The sequence below is a fragment of the Thunnus maccoyii genome, chromosome 24, assembly GCF_910596095.1.
Source record: "Thunnus maccoyii chromosome 24, fThuMac1.1, whole genome shotgun sequence".
NCBI lineage: Eukaryota > Metazoa > Chordata > Actinopteri > Scombriformes > Scombridae > Thunnus > Thunnus maccoyii.
This window is the reverse complement of record NC_056556.1, coordinates 6,136,362-6,159,741: the sequence shown is the minus strand read 5'-3', so window position 1 is coordinate 6,159,741 and position 23,380 is coordinate 6,136,362. Positions and strand designations below refer to the sequence as shown.

The window sequence follows — 23,380 nt, the reverse complement described above, 5'->3', positions numbered from 1 at the left end:
GATGGAAATCCGTCTGTAGACGGAGCTCTTGCACCCATGTAATCTGCTTCTAACGCTACATGATTTCTTCTTTATTCAGATTGAAGAGCTGCAGGTTGTCAGAGATCAGCTGTGCTTCTCTGCTCTCAGCTCTGAAGTCCAACCCCTCCCATCTGAGAGAGCTGGAGCTGAGTGGAAACTCCAGTGTCAACGTTTCAGAAAAGAATCTACTGTGTGATTTTCTGGAGAGTCCACACTGTAGACTGGAGACTCTGAGGTCAGACACCATTTCTTACTTCTGTGCTGAGATTAATATGATGTGAAAGTTGTGGTGACACTAAACTGCAGACATAAAGATGATTTTTATCAGGTAAAATCTCCTTCAGATTTACACATTTAAATGTTGTTTTCAAACATTTAAATACTATTTAAAGCCTCCCTCCAGTGTATTTTGGCATTTTTGAGATATTTCATATTTTTCTGAGTCATTTTCTGACCATGTTGATTAGCTACAATGTTCACCAAATATTTGTGGACAAATAACTTCATTTTGTGCTCAAAGATCAAAAATGTCAGCTGTTGTTAAAACTGAACAATGACGTATGACTATAGTAGAACGCTGCAGTCATACGTCATCCTCATAAAATCCCTTTGTTTTTGTGAGCGTCACATAGGCTACTGATACAGTATCAGGCGCCTGTGTTTCATACTAAATAGTCTACTGGATGCAGACGTGCTGCAACAACAGATTAATGCTTCAAATATAAATCATTTATTTCAGTTAAACACTCTCCAACCAACATGTGCACAGAAAATAAGGTTTAATGTGGTTAAAGCAGGAAAGTCAGTAAATCAGTGTGCAGTGATGTATAAATGAATGTGGGTGATTGTTACAGTATCTGTTGTCCACAGCTGTTTATACTGTATGAAAAGCTTCTCCTTCACTTGATTAAATCCCTGCAGCATCTGAAGTCAGCAGGACTGATATATTGATAAATCTGCAGCCTCTGAGAAGTGCTGCGCCAGAGCGCAGTGCTGTTACGCACCACCGTTCACTGTGTTTACCTTCATTAAATCTCCTCATGACACCAGGCTGCTACAGTAGAAACACACACACCTCTACACACATCAGGCTGGTCGGTTATAACTCAATATTCTGCTTTTTTATGAAGGAGACGTCGAGTTAGCTTGAGACACATGTGACCGTGTACGAGGTGAGATACATTAGGCTATAATTATTGCTGAAATAGTGTCAGTCCGTCAGTAAACAGTTTCACCAAATACATTTTTTTACATTTTTTAAAAATTTCTATTGTTATTATATTAACTGATGAAAAAACTGCTCCATCTGTCTTTGGCTGCAGATTTGTGGTGATGTGTGTTCATGTCGTGACGCTCTGAACCATCCAGACATTTCCTGAAGAAAAGCTTTCCGTTTGTTGAGCTGTCGTTATCACGTTTAACTGTGATTGGCACAAGTGTTTCACAGCTATGAGACCAGTGATGTGACTGGCTGAGAGAGTATTTATTAATCACCACACCAGTTGATCTATATTCACTCAGCCCTTTTACACGTTGCACTGCTGCACATACATGAACCAAAACAGCAGGTGACAGGTGTGCATGCAGGGCTCCACATTAACTTTTTGAGGCACTTGTCCTTCAGACAAGTAAATTTATCTTTCACTTGTCCATGTGTGACAGATGTGGTAAGGACATGTAACGAGACGACTCAAAGGATTGGTTTCCAGCCTTTATTTGCTCCTGCAGAAGACAATGTAACACATATGAATCACCTTCTGGTCTCTCCTGCACATCTGCTCCTAAACATGCAAAATAACAGAATTTACACCAGGAAATAGATGCTAAAATCTCTGCAGCGCTACGTTGACTACATGACGCAGGACAGCCTGCTGTAATACAAATGGCACCAAGAAAGTTAAACAAAAGCATCTACAAAACTCATATTAACGGTCAAAACAACATGAAACAGCTAGTTTAAGTTATAGTATTAACAGTAAACAATATGCATTAAATGTTACAACATAAACGGTTCAATTTCCATAGAAAACAATAAAATAGTGCAGCAGCATTTTTCCACACAACTTACCCTCAGCAATGCAAAACAGCTCTGTGAGGGACAGAAGGGACGATGTGCAGCAAGGTCATTTCCACAGGAAACATTCATGAATAAAAATTCCTCATTGAGATAAAATTCACAAACACAAATTATAAATAAGAATTATTAAAGTGACTTTTTTAACTGTTACACATCCACAAAAGTCACTTGTAAGAGTAAAAATGACAATAATTTACTTTTTCATTTTGTTTGTGAACGTAGAAATCAGACCAACAAACAGTTGAAAGCATCCAAACAGTGTCAACATATAAATGATTCAATTAATGAATTTTATTCAAGCCATTACTTCCCTGTTAATGATCTTTTCATTTGATCCTGAATTGTGAAGCACTTTGTAAAGTCTGTTTCAATATGAGCTCTATAGATTAATTATTGATCATCCTTCTGACGTTTAATAATAATGATTGACAGTGTTTCTACTAGGATTGTTTTCAGGGGGGGTGGTAGGCCCCCTGAAACTACTAGTTATGTTACGGAGCAGGCGTGTCACAGATACGGATACGCGGTGTCGACAGTGTCGTCATAGATACGCAGTAAGGCGGTTGTCTGTATCGCTGTATTTCTCTACACTGAGCTGAAATGAAACAAGTGCACAAAAAATAGGTAAATAAATATTAAACAAATATTAACAATATTTATTAACCTAATGTTTAAATATTAAAAGTATTTATTTACAACACATAAATAAACGTAGGCCTTATGGATGATAGATGGACCAATCAGTCTCTATCTGAAAAACAAATCTGGATTCTCAGCCTCTATATGGTCCTTAATATAGATCAATGTTTGTAATATAACAACATAACAAAAGTGACTGATGGGGAATTAATTTGTTTAAACTTAAAGCCAAATCAAGACAACAGTTTGACTTATAAATGAATCAGATGAATCAGCATTTTGTTTCCTAATAACTGAAAGTGTCAGTTTTAGTGCTGTGTTTACAACAGTTACTGAGGTCAAAGACCTTCTAACAGCTGAAGGAAACATCATGTTAACAGAGTTGTTGTGTAGTGTTAGTACCTGTGTTAAAACATCTGTAAGTCCTTTTATAGCAGGTTTGAATCTTGTGCTTTGACTTTTGTTTGTTAGGATGTCCTTTAGTTTGGATAACAGATTGTGCCTTTAAACATATTTACAGAACAGTAATTCATCTAGATACAGGTGGAAGTCAGACCTTAACAGTTTTTTCTGCCTCCTGCTTTGAATGTGTTCATGTCTCTCCATCACCTGACGCCTGGGCTGCCTCTGTGTGTTTCTCTTTACTCCTTCAACTGTTTCTTTAAATCTTGAATCAGTTGCACCTTCTTCCTTTTCAATCACTTCTTTACTTTCTCCTTGTTTTTCTTTCAACACCATTAAGTTACATCCTGCAATTCTTCCTCACTTCTGTCTCCTCTCTCCTGATTTCTTCACTCACTCTGAAAATGTAAAAGCTTTCCTTTAATAAATCTGACAGCAGGGCTGGCTCTAGACATGTTGGTGCCCTAGGAGAGATCAGGATTTGGTGCCCCCCCCCCCAAACCACATTACCCCACCAGTACTGCCTCATCACCACCCTGTCATACATTGAGGAGCAGGTGGACCCAAATGCAGAGACCAGAAAGCAGGGCTGAAGAAAAGCATCTTTATTTCAAAGACTGGCAGGAAAAAAACAAAAGCAGGATGAGCTGAGTAGAACAAGATACAAAAAAAAAATCGACTGAGCAGGAAACTGAGCAAACACGACAGAACAGAATTGACTAACTGAACAGACGACTCGACAAAGACTGAACTGAAAACTGAACTTCAATACAAACTGAAGTAATCAGACAACAAGGAACAGGTGGCACAATACAAGGGCAGGCTGGGAGCTGATAGGCTGGGGAAGACACTAGGAGCAGGGCAGGACCGACGAGGCTACTGCAGGGCAGGTGAGAGGAGGAGCACATGAAAACAGGAGGAGTGAAGGAACACACAAGAGAAACACAGAGCAAAGTAAAACCCAGAAAACACAACAGCACTCAATAACAAGCCAGCATAAATCAAAGTGTCTCTGAATAAATCAACCTAGGTACACAGCACTACAAGCTAACCAATAATCTAATACAGTCTTTCAAAGATACAACTCAAATAACATGAATGAGCAAAAAGACTGGACAACACAAGTGTAACACAGAAAACCAAAAGAAGAAAAAACACAAAGAGCCCAAACCATGAGTCCATGACACACCCGCTCATTCTACAGTAAAAATATGGACAACAAACATCAGACACCACAATGGTTTCAAGACAAAAATATAGATTTTTATAAATTACAATTACTTTTCAAACAAACAAATCACGTTTCACAGAATGAATCAATTGTTAAATATTACTATTATTAACTACCTTTACCTATTACTAACATCCAAGATGCTGGCACTTGGTTATTGATAGATTACACTGGATAGATGACTCCTTCCATGATGTCATGTGCCCACAATGTTCTGGGGTTTCATTTATAAAACAGTGTGTAGGATCCATACTAAAATTGTACGTGCGCACAAAAGCTGACAATGGCGTGCACCAAAAAATAATCAGATTTATAAAACCATGCGTACACATGAATGCACGTATATTTCCCTTTATAAATCACAGTCCACCTGGAAATGTGCGCTCATGGATCAGCGTCATATCCCGCCCTCTACACGCCCACATTCAACCATAAATGATGCAAAAGCCTTCATGAATATTCATGTACATGTGTTTCTTTCGCCGCAACAATCACTCTCTCTGTCTTTAGACACCTGGCCAATCAGTGTTGAGAGTCAGTGTATCGGAGCCTCTCTTGTCACTTGTGCTCAGCAGCAGCAGAGGAAGGACCGCAACAGGCATGAACAGACATTTAACCTTTTATTTCCCCGTTTTCACACGTATTGAAATTATGTGTGTAACCCAAAACAACCATGTACAACCTCAATAAACATTCCTGTGGATTGTTAAGTCAGACATCTCTGGTTAAATGTTTAACACACCCTGCAGTGGGCCAGCTCCCAGTTAACCAGTATAAGTAGTTTTTACACCACTCACTCAATATGTAAAATACAATAAACACTATATTAGTTTATATTTACTCCAAAATCCAGCATACAGGTATTTCTCTAATTGACACAGTGAGCACAGGTGGTGAAGATGAGCCGGTGAGGTGACTGGAGAAGGCAGAGTGTGTGTGGCAGCCACCGCTGTGTCTCCAGTGTCTCTGTGCTTGACAATACAGCCGTGTTTACTGTAGCCATTTTACACATATAAACTACATGGGAACTCATACTTGGTGATATATGCACAGTATAACCAAATATTAAAAATCTATTAACGCTCTGTCCTGTAAATATGTTTTAGTTCCGTTTGTTGAAGTTATTTGATGTCATCTTAGATTTCTACAATCAAAGATGATCATTTCATCAGTAAGTTAACGTGGCTAAGGTGAAAATCAATCAGTATTTTCATGCTTAGCTAATATTGGAGAAAGGCAACCCAGACTTTGCAGAATCCTGCCACCTGCCACATCCTGACATCATTCATTTCAGCTGCTGCTGCTCCACAACTGACTCTCTCCTTTGTGCTCCGGGTGAGGCAGCACTGATGAAATGTTGGGCAGACTTTAAGATCTGAGTTGCTTTATATCTTTACAAATTGAAAGATGTTTATGGAAGTTATGGCTCACTACAAGCCAAAGTACAGATAACACTGCTGGTTTGAGTGTTTCTGATAATGTGGATCTATAATTGATGTTTGATATTAAGTGAAATTAAATGTGTGAGAGGATTATTATACAATCTGCCTTCAATTCTCTTCAATTCTGCGTTGTGGATTTCCTCTAAAATGTTCCTACGCATGGGTAAGAGTTTAGGTGCAGGTGCGCACATTGTCCCATCAAGTTTGTTTTTATAGATCACAACTTTTGCTTGGGAAGTGGCGTACGCCTCTTTCAGGCCCCGTTCCTGCTTACTCAACAAATGAGATCCCTGGACTGTTCTCGTGGGTTTTGAGTATTTCACTGCAATTTTTCCAGTCATTAAATCAATTACTGATTAGTTTGTAGTTTTTTTTGTGAGAACAGGCTGCAGCAGAAGCAGTAAAGACTTTTTAAAAATTTTTTCTTGGAATATACCCAACCAACTTCTCTTGATTTTCTCTCCATTCACTTATTTTCTGTAGAAGTGGTGGTGATGGGAACTTCTCCCATGCTCCCATTTTGTAAATGTCGAGTCTTATTTTAGCTGATATGGCCTCTGCTGACTATCTCTGTCCTCACCATATCAGACAGGGCTGCCAGTCAGCAGGATCTATAGCTGCTGCCTTGATGGACTCACATACTTCAGGATCTGTTCCAGTTGATGGTGTCTGCAGGCTGTAGAGTAGTAGAAGTGTCTGTTGTGTCTGTTGTTGCTTCACCTGCAGTTAAATCTAAACATACATGTAAATATAGTTATTAATCCTTTAGTAAGGACACACAATGATTCATAAATGACAACACATCAGACAATAAACACATCTGAAGCATAAATTATAGATAACGGTTGACCAGAACTGTTCAATTACATGAGTGAAAAAAGGTCAAGAATCCAAGTTTAAATTATTTTAGATGGAATAAGTTATTCTAGCTTTAATGTGTCCTGTAGACAACTTGAATAAATATAGATGGTTGCAGTCTAATATTGATTAGTATTTAAGTTAGCTATGTTCCCTTTATAATATAGAAATTATATTTATGATTCAATATATTTTATTGCACTAGTGTTACCATGATAACACAAGTATGTAAGAAACCATTTAATAAAAGATAATATTGATATTTGACTTGAAATTAACAAGTTGTAACTGTGACATTCAAATAACAATAATACTACTAATAATAAATATATTAATAATAATAATAATAATAAAGACAACATAGCAGTGTATTATCAGTTACACAGAGACCACAAATAAGTGGCTGAACTGACCTGCTTCAGAGAGTGGTGTAGATGGGAGATCAGATGTAACTTCTCCAGCAGCTGGAGGCTTCTGCAGATATTTCCTGAGAGCATCTGGACAGTTATAGAGTAGATATCAGCCTGTTACAAGCAAAAACATGTAGCTTCAGAGTAGACAAACAACTGCTGCAGCCTGTTGCACCAGCTGTGTGTCAGTTCAAACTTAGTCATAAGTAAATTATTGTCACTAAGTTGTGATTTATGCATCACTAAAATAAAAGTTTTCACCACGGAGATAAGTTACAACATAACTCTAATTGTTGCCATTTAGCAGCACAGTAATCCAGTAGAGATCTAATTTATTGATATGATATTTCACTATTGATCCAGTTTACTACAATGTGCTACGATGCCAAGTGGCTCATGCCAGCTTACACATAGTTGGTGCAACCCAGTGCAGAAATCTAAGTTTTTATGGATATAGCGTTAGCCATTATCACTGATATTGGTCAGTGAAATTTCAGCACAAAGCCTTACGTTGTAGGAAGGAGCAGTTATCCAGATAGCTCGCTACTGGCTTGTCATTCAGTCTCATATCCTTCAATCTGTAACGATATGTGAGTCCAGCAGCTATCGTAGCATCATTATCTAGCATTAGCTTTATTGCTACTTAGCTAGCTATGTTAACATTAGACGACATACCTTATATTGGTCTTTCTTTTCCTCCTCCTCTTTTCTCCGTTTTCTTTCTTGTGCATCTGAAGGTTTGGACCTTTTCATTATGTAATAAAATGTGAATATCTGCCTCTTGACATCTCGTCACAGACTTTGTCTGTCTGTGATGCATCATCCCTCTTTTTCAGTGCGCACAGTAGAGGTGCAGAGCAGATGAAACATTGTGAGGATTTTTTTTTGTGACTTTTAACTTGTGTGGTGGGACAAATACATTTCTTTTCCATTTGTCGTATAAGGAAATCGGACAAGCCTTAAAGTCGAGCCGTAAACTGTGTTCTGAATTTATTCTTTTTTTAAAAATAAATTCAGAACAGGATTAGAATTTATTTATATTATAAATATAACTAAACATTGTTTCTAGAGCAGCAACAGTAAATGGTAAATGGACTGTACTTGTATAGGGCCTTTCTAGCCTTCCGACCACTGAAAGCGCTTTTACACTACGAATCACATTCACCCATTCACACACATTCATACGCTGAATGGGTACAGGGGCTACCATGCAAGGTCCCAACCTGCCCATCACAGGGAATCTAATCATTCACACACATTCATACATTGATGGCACAGCCATCAAGAGCAATTTGGGTTTAAGTATCTTGCCCAAGGACACATCGACATGAGGACTGGAGGAGCCGGGAATCGAACCGCCAATCTTCCGATTAGTAGACGACCCGCTCCTGACCCTACCTCCTGAGCCACAGCCACCCAGCTGCAACAGTCATGTTTACAACAGCAAAGTCACTTTATAAACTCAATAATATCTCTGAAAACAAATGTAAAATGTCAATAAAATAAATAATATTCCTGACATGAAAATACTGAGTGAAGTTTAGAAAGAAAGAAGAAGACAGACATCAGTCAGTATCAGTCCTTCCTCCTGTCCTCCTCCTCCTCCTTCTGCTGCTGATGTGATTGACTGCTGCAGGTACCGCTGGTAGAGAGGAGAGGCTGCTTTGTCTCAGCCAGCAGCTGAGTTTACAAGAATGAGCCAAATTTGAAGATTGGTGGAAAACTAAGCGAAACAGTTAGACTACATACAGACAGCTTTAGTTTTAGCTTGTTGCTAACAATTAGCTATTAGCCGAGCTAGCGCGCTGTGGTTGTGTAAAACATAGCAGCGGTGGATGAGAGACTGCGGACAGAGCAGTTGAAAATATCACTTTTCTACATGTTTATGCTTGTTGATCAGGTGTATTGATAGAGTATTGGCTTTTTACTCGCTAAGGTGTTGTTGCACTTAAGAAATAACGAGCGTAGTTGTCGTCAACTCGAGTAATCTTCACTTCACATGTGATCTGCTGTTCACTGACTTTACTGTGTGTGTGTGTGTGTCTGTGTGTGTGTGTCTGTGTGTGTGTGTGTTTTTGTGTGTTTTTGTGTGTGTGCGTCTCAGTGTTTGTGTGTGTGTGTGTGTGAGAGAGAGTGTGTGTTTGTGTGTGTGTGTGTCTGTGTTAGTGTGTGTTTTTGTATGTGTGTGTGAGAGTGTGTGTTTGTGTGTGTCTGTGTTTGTGTGTGTGAGTGTGTTTGTGTGTGCCTGTGTGTGTGTGTGTGTGTGTGTGTGTGTGTGTGTGTGTGAGAGAGAGAGAGAGAGAGTGTGTGTGTGTTTGTGTGTGCCTGTGTGTGTGTGAGAGAGAGAGAGAGAGAGTGTGTGTTTGTGTCTGTGTGTTTGTTTGTGTGTGTTTGTGTTTGCGTGTGTGTGTGTGTGTGTGTGAGAGTGTGTGTTTGTGTGTGTGTGTCTGTGTGTTTGTGTCTGTGTGTGTGTGTGTTTGTTTGTGTATGTCTGTGTGTGTGTTTGTGTTTCTGTTTCTGTGTGTGTGTGTGTGTGTGTGTGAGAGTGTGTTTGTGTGTGTGTGTGTGTGTGTATGTGTTTGTGTGAGAGTGTGTGTTTGTGTGTGTGTTTGTGTGTGTCTGTGTGTGTGTGTGTTTGTTTGTGTGTGTCTGTGTTTATGTGTGTGTGTGTGTGTGTGTGTGGAGGAGAGGCTGCAGTTTGAGAATAAATTACACCAAAACATTAAAAAGTGCTTATAAAAGAACCGGTAACATCGGAGCTTATCAATACTACAGTCTTTAATCATTTATCCTCAGGGCTCGTTTAATACCGGGTTTCGGTACCCATCCCTACAGAGAAATAAGTGCACATTAAATAAAACTGCCATACCTTTGATTATTTTGGAGAAAACAGACGTATAAATCGATGCATAAACAACCGCAGGAAGCTGGAACAAGCGTTGATGTCTGGAACAACGAACGTCTCTTTCCCTCGCCATTTAATTGTTTACAAAGTGAAAAAAGCAGAAATGTGGTGGCAGAGTAAAATCTTTTTTGTGTTAGTGGTAAAAATAAACAGACTATGATGGAACAAATAATTCACTTTTGATGGAAATCCGTCTGTAGACGGAGCTCTTGCACCCATGTAATCTGCTTCTAACGCTACATGATTTCTTCTTTATTCAGATTGTGGGGCTGCAGGTTGTCAGAGATCAGCTGTGCTTCTCTGCTCTCAGCTCTGAAGTCCAACCCCTCCCATCTGAGAGAGCTGGATCTGAGCTTCAACGAGAGTCTCAACGGTTCAGGAACAAAGTTGTGTGAATTTCTGGAGAGTCCACACTGTAGACTGGAGACTCTGAGGTCAGACACCATTTCTTACTTCTGTGCTGAGATTAATATGATGTGAAAGTTGTGGTGACACTAAACTGCAGACATAAGGATGATTTTTATGAGGTAAAATCTCCTTCAGATTTACACATTCAAATGTTGTTTTCAAACATTTAAATACTATTTAAAGCCTCCCTCCAGTGTATTTTGGCATTTTTGAGATGTTTCATATTTTTCTGAGTCATTTTCTGACCATGTTGATTAGCCGCAATGTTCACCAAATATTTGTGGACAAATAACTTAATTTTGTGCTCAAAGATCAAAAATGTCAGCTGTTGTTCAAACTGAACAATGACGTATGACTATAGTAGAACGCTGCAGTCATACGTCATCCTCATAAAATCCCTTTGTTTTTGTGAGCGTCACATAGGCTACTGATACAGTATCAGGCGCCTGTGTTTCATACTAAATAGTCTACTGGATGCAGACGTGCTGCAACAACAGATTAATGCTTCAAATATAAATCATTTATTTCAGTTAAACACTCTCCAACCAACATGTGCACAGAAAATAAGGTTTAATGTGGTTAAAGCAGGAAAGTCAGTAAATCAGTGTGCAGTGATGTATAAATGAATGTGGGTGATTGTTACAGTATCTGTTGTCCACAGCTGTTTCTACTGTATGAAAAGCTTCTCCTTCACTTCATTAAATCCCTGCAGCATCTGAAGTCAGCAGGACTGATATGTTGATAAATCTGCAGCCTCTGAGAAGTGCTGCGCCAGAGCGCAGTGCTGTTACGCACCACCGTTCACTGTGTTTACCTTCATTAAATCTCCTGATGACACCAGGCTGCTACAGTAGAAACACACACACCTCTACACACACACTGTTAAAACTTCCTGTAAAAACATTCAACAACTGGCAGCAGGGTTGCCATTAAGTTACTGTAAAATTAACATTTTTTTACTGTTACTAAAGTTTACGGTTTCGTGTTGTTAATGAAAAATACAGTATGATCTGGTTTTTCATGGCTTTATTAATATAACTGTTTTTTTTTCTTTTACAATATCTTACAGTTGACAGATTTGTTTGATTTCACTATTTAGTTTGTATTTTTTTTTACAAACATTTTAATAAACCTTTTTTTAACCTAAATGAATACTGACTTATCAGGTTAAACACAGAGGAATAGTCACAATACATACAATTAAAGGCACTTTTGTCAAGAAAAAGGTTTTAATAGACCTGGTTGTCATTCTTCATAAAATCTGTGTCCAAAGCTGGCTACAAGCACATAATGCAAACCAGAACAAAATGTTCTTTAGGAATGAAGAACAGAGCTAAATCACTGATATTTCAATCATGTAATTACAATGTAAGAAAAAAAACACAGCTTCTTATTGCACTTGACTTTTTATTTGAATATAAAGTTGGAAACTTCACATGCAGAACAATTGCATGTTAAACAAAAAGCTGAAACAGAGCGTTCTCTCTCAAACTGTCTTTGGCTTTTTGATGGAAATAGTAGTACAAGGCACTTAGGCTCAGAAATATTGACATGATCAACTATACAGTATCACCTTTTTTGACTAACAATATATTTAAAAATATGAAACAGTGTTTAGAAAACCAAAGCAGGTGACCAGAACAGAAGAGTTCAGTTGAATAAAACGGCATCATTTGCTGTTAAGCAGCTTTTAACCAGAGGACTGTTCCACAGAGCAGGATTAGAAAGTTAGGCAGATAAGTGTGAAAAGATGACATCATCATGATAGTGTTTTGAATCTGTAAAGCAACATTTGAATGAGCTATTTGGATATGATTCAATTATGATTCACAATTCAAGTTCATGATAAGAAACCAAATTTCAGCAGTTTTACCATTTTTAAAGTCATGTGGTAAACTTACTAACCTTGCTTTGTGGAGCAGCAACAGTTACAGACAACTGAGCTACATCACAGAATTACAACCAAACTCTCAGATAATATCTGGCTCTATATCATGTAACATCTGAATATACTGGAGATATTGTCCAGCCTTAAGGCATATCAGTGGTACAAATAAAAAGATGAACATTACATAAATAAAAGATGTTTTGTCAATATAATGCTGTCTGTCAAAAACAGTTGAAATATAAATGAAAATATAATGAACAGCAGCAGACATGTTACATCATGTCCAAATATGAACTGTGTGTCAGGCTCTAACAAGGAACACGGTTAAGTGCAGAAGTCCAAGTATTGGGCGATGGCAGGGGAGTGAGTTAGTTAACGACTTATGGCCCAGTCAAAGACACCAGTTCTCCCAATCCAGCCTTGGTAGCCCTCTGACTGTGTGTGTGTGTGTGTGTGTGTGTGTGTGTGTGTGTGTGTGTGTGTGTGTGTGTGTGTGTGTGATTGAGAGGGAGAAAGAATTAGACGAATGAGACCAGCTGGTGTTTTGATAAATAGAAGCCAGTAATGGGATTGAGTAATCTCACCATCTTAAATGAAGTCCCACTTGAAGTCCATGAGTTTCCTCAGCAGAGTGGATACAAACTTTCAAACATTCAGATCTTTATTTTAAATCAATTTTGATAACATTAAAACATCTGTGACCACATAGACTTTATACTGATCCACACTGAGCATCTTTTTGGTCTTCATATTTAATATAAGATGAAAAAGCTGCACTGGCTAATTCACTGTTAAGTCACTGTGTGTTTATTGAAGTAGCAGCATGTTGTCATTAATATTAATGAAGCTCTTTTTCACTGTTTGAATTTGACAGTTTTTAACCTGCATCTTGTTGGGTTCAGGTGTTTGGAGTTTCCATTTTCTAAACTTGTTCATTCTAAACCTTCTTCAGCTCTGAACAGATTATGAAACATTGAATGATTTCAAACACAATAATCTGCTTCTAACACTACATGATTTCTTCTTTATTCAGATTGAGGTGGTGCAGGTTGTCAGAAATCAGCTGTGCTTCTCTGGTCTCAGCTGTGAAGTCCAACCCCTCCCATCTGAGAGTGCTGGATCTGTGTCAAAACTCCTTGAGTTCTTCAAACAAGAAGCTGCTGTCTGATCTTAAGGAGAGTCCAGACTGTAGACTGAAGACTCTGATGTGAGTAGAGAGTTGGAGTCAGTCCGTGCTGGTTTCAGCAGTTTTGTATTAAACACAGTTAGTATCAAAGCAAAGATCCAGTATTTCCTGGTGAACCTCCAACCTTCTCAGTGGCTGCTTTCCTCAGTGAAGCTGTGAGAGGAGAACGGTGACAGGCTTCAGGATCGGACACAACGACAGAGAGAGAGAGAGAGAACAGTCAGCCAATCAGATCAGCCAGAAGCTTGTTGTGATCATGTGTTTGAGTCGATGTGAAGATGACTGTTGTTGTTGTTGTTCATGTCTACAAGATGTATAGAGACAGTGGTCCTCATTCATCCAACTGTCGTACCATCAAATCTGATCTGAAAGTGTTTGTTCTCTCATTTCAACACTAAAGAATTGATCAGTTCATCTTTGTCAGAGCTCTAAGATCAGTCTGACTGAAGCCTGCAAATCACTGGCTCTGATTTCACTGAACCATGATTACGTTTAGTAACCATGTGGTCTTTATACAGACCAGAACCTCTGCTGAAGTCCAGGAATCACATCTTTATATCTGTCCATCACTTATTTTGTTTCCTCCAAATATTTTCAATGACAGCCTCCATTTTTATTTGTCAAATGATGTTTCAAAAGCAGATAAGATGTTGATCAACACACAGAGACTCTTGCTTTCACTTTAACAGCAGGTCACATGTAACAACAGTAAATGTGTCACTAAAGTGTTTGTGCAGTAATGATGTGTTCATGACTCTCTGCACTTTATTTCCTCTGTGTACTTCAGTGAAATCTGCAGAGTAAACAGACTTGATGCCAAAAGTCTCTGCAGGTCTGTGAGATCGGAGCTCAGTGTGTTCACTCCAACACGTTAACATGAGAACTGAGAGGAAGCAGGCTACGCTGCACAGCTGCTCCACTTCTGGTCTGAACAGGACTGAAGTCCCTGCTGGTCTTTATACTGGATGTGCTGCATCACTGACTGACAGTTGATGAAGTGAGTCTCACTAAAAACTGATTTATGACCTCTGTTGTTTCTTCTCCTCTCATCAGATTTGACAACTAGTGATCTCTGTCAGAGTGAGTGAACATCCAGGAGTTCGTGTTGAGAGAGGATCAGCTGTATCCTGATGATCCAGAGAGGTTGAAGCAGCAGCAGCAGCAGCTTGTGTGTAGAGAGACTCTGACTGGGCCATGTTACTGGGAGGTAGAGTGGAGAGGAGAGCTTCATCCAGCAGTGACTGACAGAGGAATCAGAAGTGGAGATGAGTCTCAGTGCTGCAGTCTGAACTGATCTGAGAACAGCTCCACTGTCACACACAAAGTCAAGTCCACCATCATCCCTGTGTGTTCCTCTGGATCTGACAGAGTATTATCAGTGTATCTGGACTGCTCTGCTCCTGCTCTGTCCTTCTACACAGTCTCTGCAGACACACCCAGACTCCTCCACTCAACCACCTCCTCCACCCTCCTCCTGGACCTAAGTCTCAGTCTGGATTTTGGTCCATGTGGATCATCTCCAGCAGAGGCTTGTTTAGTAAGACTTTCCTGCCTTTGTATATAAGTTGCATATATGTTTTAAATGTATATAAGTTTTAAATGTCTCTTTACTGTCAGACATGTGACCATCTGTATCTGTCGAAACCAGAGTGACACTGCAGATTATTGCAGAATCACTTGACACTATAACCGTTAATTTACAGGATTGTACATATCAGAGAATATTGACTTATATTATATATCAATATGTAATATTGAGAAGGCTAGTAGTGTGATGCGTGAAACAAACATCCCTCAGGATTATGTGAGATCTGTCAAATAGAGGAATCAGTGCAGCATGTAATTTTCTCTTGAGAACGAGAAACATTAAAGAGGGAAATCAGGAAACTTGAAGTGGATAGAAATGAGTCTAAAAATGTATTTGCCATCAGGTTAGTGAGTCTATTTCATTATATGAAAGAAACTGGGCTGATCAAAAGAAATTAGTGTTCAGTGAAATATAGGAGATGAGTCATAACATTTCTGATATGCAAGAATATTTGTTGCTTCACATCTATGAGACTCTGTGTGTTTGTTCTGTTTCATTTAATAAATAAAGATTAAACATGACAATTAACTTAAGTCTTTGTTGTTATTTAATAACTGCTAATAAATAAAACAATTTGTATAAGAGCAAATAAAATTAACTATAATAATAAAAAAAACATTAATATTGAACCCTGTATACAGTTAGCTAGTTTAGTCCAGTGGTTCCCAACCTAGGGGTTGGGCCCCTCCAAAGGGTCACCAGATAGATCTGAGGGGTCGTGAGATGATTAATGGGAGAGGAAAGAAGAAAAAACAAAGTTCTGATACACAAATCTGTTTTCAGTTTTCGGACTTTTTCTCTAATCTTTGATTTTTGGTGAAATATTGGATCATTTGAACATTTATTGAAATGAAACCATGTGAGAAGTTTTGAGGGAAAAATCACTATTTGGTGGAGCAGTTAACAACTCATAGACATCTGACATCTGAAAAAAAAAGTTGTATGAGAGAGAGTAGCTGCACCAAAATGAGCTCCTGAACACATCTCAAACTTGGACCTAAAAAGTGGAACATTTTGCAAAATAACCTTCAAATAATCTTCAGAAAGGACTTTAAAGAAGAGGTAACAGCATTAATCAGCAAAAACAGAAGAGGAAATATCATCTTTGGATATAACAAGTAAAGTTTGTGTGTTGATTGTAGCGAATAATAAAAAGTCAGACTCAGACCACGTCGTGTCTTCTGCAGATCAGAGACGAGCCCCCACCACTGCCAAGAGGTTCTCGTCTTGTATGTTTGTATTGTCGTTGATTCCACCCCCTGAGTACCCCCTTAATCGGGCCCCTGCCTCTCTATTTGGCTGCCGGGAGTTTTAAAAGCCAGCAGCCTGTGTGTCCGTGAATGCGTCATGTTGTCGCACACTGTCAAGTTAACGATCGAGGTGATGTGTGTTTTTTTTTTTTTAAATCTAGGTAGGAGGTAAAGTACAAATCGGCTACATTAAAACGCAAAGAGCGAGAGAGTAAGAAAAGCGGACCATCAAGCTAACGTTATTGCTAGCACTACTAGCCTGACAGCGGCTAACGGCCAGACTATCCAACCTCACTTTGCTGTGTGTTGAGCGGGACATAAACATCGACAAAGACAAAGTGGCACCATGAAGGAGAGGAGGATGAAGATTTAAAAAGGGACCGTGATATGTACAAAGTTGGTTAACCTGTTGGGATTATTTTGTTCTATGGAGGATGCTGGAAGACACAAATGGACTAATTTACACTAAACTACAGCAGGCTGAGCAGGGACAACACTTGGTGAGTGAAACATGTCACTTCCATAATTTATGGAAGTTATATAATGAACTGGATCTTGTACTGGGACTCACAAGCCCGCCGAGGCTTTGAATAAGGTGGATTTCCCCAGTTTTGCATTTCTAAGTGGTTCAGTCACCTGTTGACTGTGTGGTTTGAGAATGAGCCTGTGCAGAAGCTGCTTGTTGCTTGTGAGAATTCATTCCTGCAGAAAACAAGAGTGAGTAAGTCGTGTATTTGATACATGCAGTGATACTTTATGACATGAACAAAAACTCATAAAGAATATACATAAAGAAATATGTGTGAGTCATGTATCTACAGTATGATATGTGCATTGTTTCTTTTTGGTGAGAACATAAATATGCTGTCTAGATGCCATCTTAGAGTTTTCTAATTGAATGTAATGTGGTTTGTTGTGTTACACCACTATGAAACACACTGTTTTGATAAAATGGCATGTTATCCTCCGGTATATCTTATTTCTTTATAATGACCTGTCTGACTTGTCCTCTGACCACACCACTGCTATTATTAGTGCTTAGTTTCACACTTAATTTAGTTAACCTTGATAAATGTTTGAGGGCACAAGATGATAAAAAGTATCATACAAAAAAGAGCAATTTCTGTTCATTTATTCAGATTTTTCTCTTAATTGCGCTGCTCTTTTCTTGTTTGACTCCATGTTTTCCGCATCTCGGCACCTGTCTGTGTCACTGCCTGTGGTGCTGTAGACTGTCTGCTTTGTGTTTGATTAGACAAACCGCTGTGTCTATTTTATATTTGAATAGGCCTTGTAGTGTTGTAGACCGCCGTGTCTATTTTATGTTGATGTTATTCTCGTGTAAGAAAGACATGATACTGAGTCAGTGCATATTTCTTTATATCTTTCAGCAAATAATGCAGCAATCAGCCTGCAGGTGAGGTCAAGTGTCATTCATATTAGTGCAAAGTTTCACTACATCTTTGTTGTTTTTTTGATGAATTGTGTAATCGATTGTATTATTGCTGTTATTAACACAAACTTCCTGACATCCACAGCCTGTCTCACCTGTTTCCAAGTTGTCAGATATAAAGACTGATATAATTCAGGCCTGCTGGTGGTAAATAAAGCTTATTTGTTCTCCAATTCTGGATTTTCAGTGTATTTCTTTTGACTATTCAGGTGTTTTGAATGTCCACCAGCGGCTGGATGCACCCAGGACTAAACTTTCTCTCCACAGCTTGTTCAATCTCAGCTCTTGGTGTAAACATTTGCATTATTACAGTAAGTGCATTAATGAGTCTGCTGTCTTTGAGTTTTTCATCTTGTATTATTGCAGAAGAGATTACAGCCCCTGAACATGTTCCTGTTCATATCGACTGTCAGTGTTTCAACCAGCATCATTGTTTCATCATTGCATAAGTTGTTTCAGGTTTTTTATGTAAAAATGCAAAACATTTAGCAGTAGTAGTGCTGATAATATAAAACTTATAAGACTGCTCTGTGATAGCTGATGTTTTTTTCTGTGGTGCTTTCAGGTGTTGTAGTAACTTGTGTCTTCTGAGTTTTGACACTCAGCTGAAGAACAGCAGCCTTTTTATTTGATGAAGCGACCAAATTAGTATTTTCCTTTTTAACTTTTAAACTCTAAAGGTAGTTAAAGGTAACTTTAACTTTTGACTGTTCTGAAAAGATGCAAACCTGAATGCCTTAATGTCCATTTTATCACACTAGCACATGAACGCACCACAGGAATGACTCTCTAGTACACACTTTTAGTTCAGTCTTTCTTCAGCTGTACACAGTGTCATTGAAAAGGCACCTTCATAATGTAAACACAGTTTTTATTTTCATTTTCAGCATCTTTTAACAGCATTAAAACATATTCCCATCGTTACTTCCTACAGTTCAGTGCTATTTGATTTTTAAAGCAAAGATTTAACATTGGTGACTGTTAGTTATTGAAGAATTCATTCTTTATCGTACAAAATAAACACATTAGATTTATTGTCCACCACATTCATTTCATATGTACAGAGTCTTCATACAGGCATACTGTTGAGACTTGTTGACTGTTGAGTCACCTGTGCAGGTACATCTCTGACTACATGTACACAAGGAAGCAGAAGGAGTTTACATGCAGCAGGTCAGTCAATCACAGCAATAGAATAACGCTGCCATCTGCTGGTGAAAGCAGGCTACTACTGAACAGTTTATCTGCTATTGGCTGCTCTTTGCTGTCAAGTTATTCTGAGAGATACCAGTCGGTACCAAACACCAGCCAATAGCTCTAATTCACAACAGATAGACTTACACATCACTGATTTGAAGGATAATCATGCTCTCAGTTATGGAACAACATTTCCCATAATGCTTTAGGGGGATATAAACAGGAAGTATAGTGTTGCCATGGAGTCAGCGAGTTAGCTGTGAGCTACTACTTGAGCCCCGTTTTTTTTTTGCCTATATTTGTTTACATGTTGACAAAATGGCGCCATTAAAAGTATCCCGATTTAGTTATTATCATTTCCTTTTTATTATCAGTTTGCATTGTAGCCATGAATCTACAGACATCACTGGATTACTTGATACTGAAGAAAATTTATGGGGAGCGACTTTTTTAATTTCTAAGCAGATTTATGGACATTTATTCGCGATGCACATCACATATGATGATATCGTCGGGGAGTGTAAGTCACGCTGAATCTAAAAATGTGTGTATTATGTCTGTATTATGTGTTCAGATTTTACTGAGTCCTCTGGATTATTTGTTTTTTCAATCAGTTAAAACTAATGAAAAATGCTGTTACAAGTTTCTAGAGGTCAGAGTAAAATTATATGTGATGGAGGAAAAGCAGCTTTACGCATTTGGGAAGCTGGAAGGAGGTGAAACTTCAGCTGTGCTGCTGCTGCCTCACTGTCACCACCAACAGCTGCAAGTGATCAATTAATTAAGCTGTAAAGAGGAAAATAAATATCTCTCCAGTTTTTGTTCAGTTTTCAGTAAAACTGTGCTGATGAACAAACAGTCCATTTGACTCTGTATCTCTGGTGTCTCATAAGCTTCATTGATCACATAAATACAGAAATGTGTAAACTATCTGGCAGTGATATTGTGTGACTGTTTCCTCAGATCAGGCCCTTCGTCTATGAACAAACAGGCAGACACATTAGTGGAGATATTTGGAGGCGTTGAAGGTCATCGAGATGAAGTCCTGAGTGCTGTGAGTAACATCTAATCACAGCTGCCATCTGAAGAATAATCCACTAACACAGAAAAACTAGATGGCGTTTAAGATGTGTTGTTGTTTTTTTTCATCCAACTGCAGGTTTTTGATCTCTTGGGTGAATAAATGATGTCATGTGTGATGGACCACTCCTTAAAACTTTGGCGGATTAATTCAGAGAGAATGCAGAAAGCCGTTGGCGGATCTTATGAGTTCAACCCCTCCAAGACCAACAGGTACAATCACACACAGAAGTGGGATTTTCATTGTAATGTTTTTATAGTCTATTAATAACTCCTGGATTAAATCAATCTAATCAAATCTACATACTACCAATATTGGGATCTGTACATTCCTGTCTACAGATTGCAGGAAGTTTGCTGGCAACTGGACCATCTTACTGTTAGAACAGATGGAAAGAAAATTCATACTATCAACCTAAACAGAGACTTTAAAAAGCTGAAACACCACCCTCAAGGTCAGAATAGTTCATTCTTCTTCTCTGGTGTGATATGTGTTAAGTTAGCGTTAAGGATACATACAGTATAATAATATTTTGTAGGATTTTGTGTGTTATTTGAAAAGGGCCAGTTTGTCATATTCTTGTTGGTTCTGTGTCAATTCACCCTGAATTCAAGAAATGATGAAGAGGGATGTCTATGTTCCTATTATATGAACTGCAGTTTTGATTCACTCTAACCAAGTTGACAGAAATATTGATGTTACGTGTGTGTGTCACAGGCCAGAGATTCAAAAAGTGTGTATTTGTGTGTTTGTGCGAGGAGATAAAAGATAGAATGTGAAAAAGAAAAAGTGCAAATCAGAGCTTTTTAAATGATGAAGGTTAACGAGCTGCATGTTTTTAGTTGTTCTGTTAATTCACTATAGTACAGTACAGAGTATTAACTCTTGAAACACAAAGCAGTTCTTTCTGTGTGTGTGTGTGTGTTATTCTACAGGGTTTTCTATGGGGTTGTTCTGTATTATTTTTATCAAATCAGACTCTCACTAACTAGTCTCACGTGCTTTTACCTACAAACTTCATTCAAATGTAAGAATGTGCAGCATCTTTATGAAATGTGCAGCATCTATTCAATTTAGCTGTTTTTAGTAATTGAAATATCAAAGTATCTTTCTTTTTTCTGTATGATGTCGCTCCCTCGCACAGGTATACGGCTAATTTGACTTCTCCACAGGAAAGCGTGTGATCACCAGGGCGTAGATGTGGGTCAGTGGTCTGTTGCGTCACAATAAAAAGTTCCCCAGCTCAATTAGCTCAGTGATGAACTTTCCAGCTGGCTGATTAAAAATGCTCCTGCCGTCACCCTTTACCGAGGCGCTGTCCTGACTATTGAAGCTGGTTCATTGGAAGAGTTTGGGGCTCTTGGTAATGTACTGAAACACCATCTGTCAGCTAAAGCAAGCACACTCACATTTCTCACAGAAAGTTACACCTTTTCTAGTTTATTGTTATTTTATATTATAATGTATTCATTCATGTATTTTTCCTGTGGAAATGTAAATGATAATTGAGTTTAATAATATGTAATTTATCTTTATCAATAATGTGACCTCATGAAGCTTATTTGGTTGGAGAAACAGTCTTTACTTTATTGGAGGGAATTTCTTCTCACTCGCTGCAACCCAGAGAGGTCAGAGGTCAGGCTAACATCTAGATCAGCACAGCTACAGCAAGTAGGATTCAGTGTATTTATATATTATTTATATATTTATAGAAACTTTATTGACATGTTGTTTTGATCAGATGAGGTCAGACTGTTTAAAAGATTGGATTAAAATGTTATTAGTAAAACATCTTGTATTGGATTCACTTTGACGTCAGATTTCTTGCAGCACAAACATCGTCTGTATCACATTCATGACCCAAAAAAACAAGCAGCTGCAGCACATTCAGTGTCCCCTAAAAGACCCAGTTGAGCTTTAGAGCTTGAAAATAAAGACATTTTTGGAAAGTGAGGATATTTTGTCTGCCCTTCCCTTCTTAAAGGGTCTCTTTAAGATCTGGTTTAGTGTGAAGGTTAGAATTGGGTAAGGGTCAGGTTAAGGGTCTGGGGTAGGCAATGAGTTGGGACAAGGTTAAGATAAGAAGCTATAGGGAATGTTTCAGGTTACTGAGAGTCCTCACAAGTATGGAAGTACAAGTGTGTAAGTGTGAATATGCACCTCTGTGTGTGTTGGGACAACTCATTAAGTGTGTCGTCCTTCTGTAGAAGAATAAGGAGAGCAGGACACTATGCTGCAGTCTGCACTCAGCATGTCAGTCACACACAGCAGTCAGTAAGCCATTTCCTGTTATGGGTGAGTGTATTCAGGTTTGTGTGTGTGAGAGAGAGAGACGCTACTATGCACTGTCTCCTTAGTGGAATAATTGAGTCTAGGACTTGTATTGACATATATGTGGCACATAGGATATTAACATGCAATTGCCAACTGACTTGTGTTATTTTCTTTTATATGTTTGCACTTTATTTTACACGTTAACAGACCCTCCATTCAATTTCATATATTTCTATTTATCTGGATGGACAATGTTAGGTTCAGTGAAGCCAGATAACAAAAAGATATCCTAGGTATGTTGAACTTGCTATTTTACACGTTAACAGACCCTCCATTCAATTTCATATATTTCTATTTGGAGTGTAAAAGGCAGGAGATCAGCTGGGGGTTTATAAGCTGAGAGCCTGCGCTGCATTCTTCAGTTGGCAGTTAACGTATAATCAGTAAAGCCACGGAGGATCAGCAGACTCACACTCTTTTTTTCCATCTGTTCTTTCAGGTGTGTAAATGTCATGTAAACATTTATACAGTTTATCAGTTTTTCTATTTAATGTACTGTTATGTATTGTAGCGTGTAGTTTGTAGTTTGTCAGCGGTCTTTGCGCTAGCTTGGTGTCCTAAACTGGGACGAGTTGGCGCTAGCTTGCCGTTTACGATGATGGTTATCATCAAATTACACCTGTCAAAACGTCAAAGGGAGTCAGATGTAACGTTTGCTTGACTCCACTGATATATATGTATTTATAAGATTTAATGTTAGAGTGTTTTATAGTTTATATTTCTTTGTTTTATTAATTTTCTTCTAACGGTTAATAACGTTTATTTTCAGTTTGTTTCTAACGGTTAATAGAATGTAGACGGTTAGAGCCCGAACAGCGCTGTAGTTTACCGTTGCCAAGGCAACCACTCTATGGGCGTAACGTATGCATGCATGTAAAAAGAAACACACACACACACTCATCCTCACACTGATAAATGGATGAAGAAATCTGTGGGCTACATTCACTGCGATCATTAATAAGACTCTCTTGGATTTGTGTTATTTGAATGGAAATGAATCATAGGATTAC

The 23,380-nt window shown here is 38.4% G+C and overlaps 1 protein-coding gene and 3 long non-coding RNA genes across 17 annotated transcripts in view; 2 read left to right on the top strand and 2 right to left on the bottom strand.

Annotated features, from left to right (window-relative positions):
- Positions 1-15,583, top strand: part of LOC121892194 (NACHT, LRR and PYD domains-containing protein 14-like) — a 79,089-nt gene extending 63,506 nt beyond the window's left edge. For 5 of the 8 annotated variants that reach the window (XM_042405092.1, XM_042405088.1, XM_042405087.1 and 2 more), the window contains 4 exons: positions 80-256; positions 10,246-10,419; positions 13,315-13,488; positions 14,521-15,583. In XM_042405092.1, the coding sequence (XP_042261026.1) occupies positions 80-256; positions 10,246-10,419; positions 13,315-13,488; positions 14,521-14,533 (538 nt within the window). In that variant the 3' untranslated portion in view covers positions 14,534-15,583. Of the gene's footprint in view, positions 1-79; positions 257-1,166; positions 1,171-7,104; positions 7,112-10,245; positions 10,420-13,314; positions 13,489-14,520 lie in introns of all 8 variants that reach the window. The other 3 variants (XM_042405089.1, XM_042405093.1, XM_042405094.1) reach the window with 3 other exon arrangements.
- Positions 1,720-2,965, bottom strand: LOC121892211. Its single transcript, XR_006094344.1, has 2 exons — positions 2,090-2,965; positions 1,720-1,802 (listed from the first exon to the last, which is right to left on the bottom strand). It is a non-coding gene; the product is annotated as an uncharacterized LOC121892211 (long non-coding RNA).
- On the bottom strand, positions 3,730-8,289 carry LOC121892209. The gene is made up of 2 exons (XR_006094341.1): positions 7,084-8,289; positions 3,730-6,544 (listed from the first exon to the last, which is right to left on the bottom strand). It is a non-coding gene; the product is annotated as an uncharacterized LOC121892209 (long non-coding RNA).
- A 641-nt stretch (positions 15,584-16,224) lies between the features above and the next one.
- Positions 16,225-21,827, top strand: LOC121892201. Of its 7 annotated transcripts, XR_006094327.1 has the most exons (7): positions 16,225-16,805; positions 17,697-17,722; positions 17,968-18,931; positions 19,919-20,009; positions 20,115-20,248; positions 20,378-20,490; positions 21,181-21,827. It is a non-coding gene; the product is annotated as an uncharacterized LOC121892201 (long non-coding RNA). The 7 variants fall into 7 exon arrangements; XR_006094332.1 differs by lacking the exons at positions 16,225-16,805; positions 17,697-17,722 and having other exon boundaries at positions 18,719-18,732; positions 18,823-18,931; XR_006094331.1 differs by lacking the exons at positions 16,225-16,805; positions 17,697-17,722; positions 17,968-18,931 and adding an exon at positions 18,938-19,475 and having other exon boundaries at positions 19,924-20,009.
- The last annotated feature ends 1,553 nt before the right edge of the window (positions 21,828-23,380 follow it).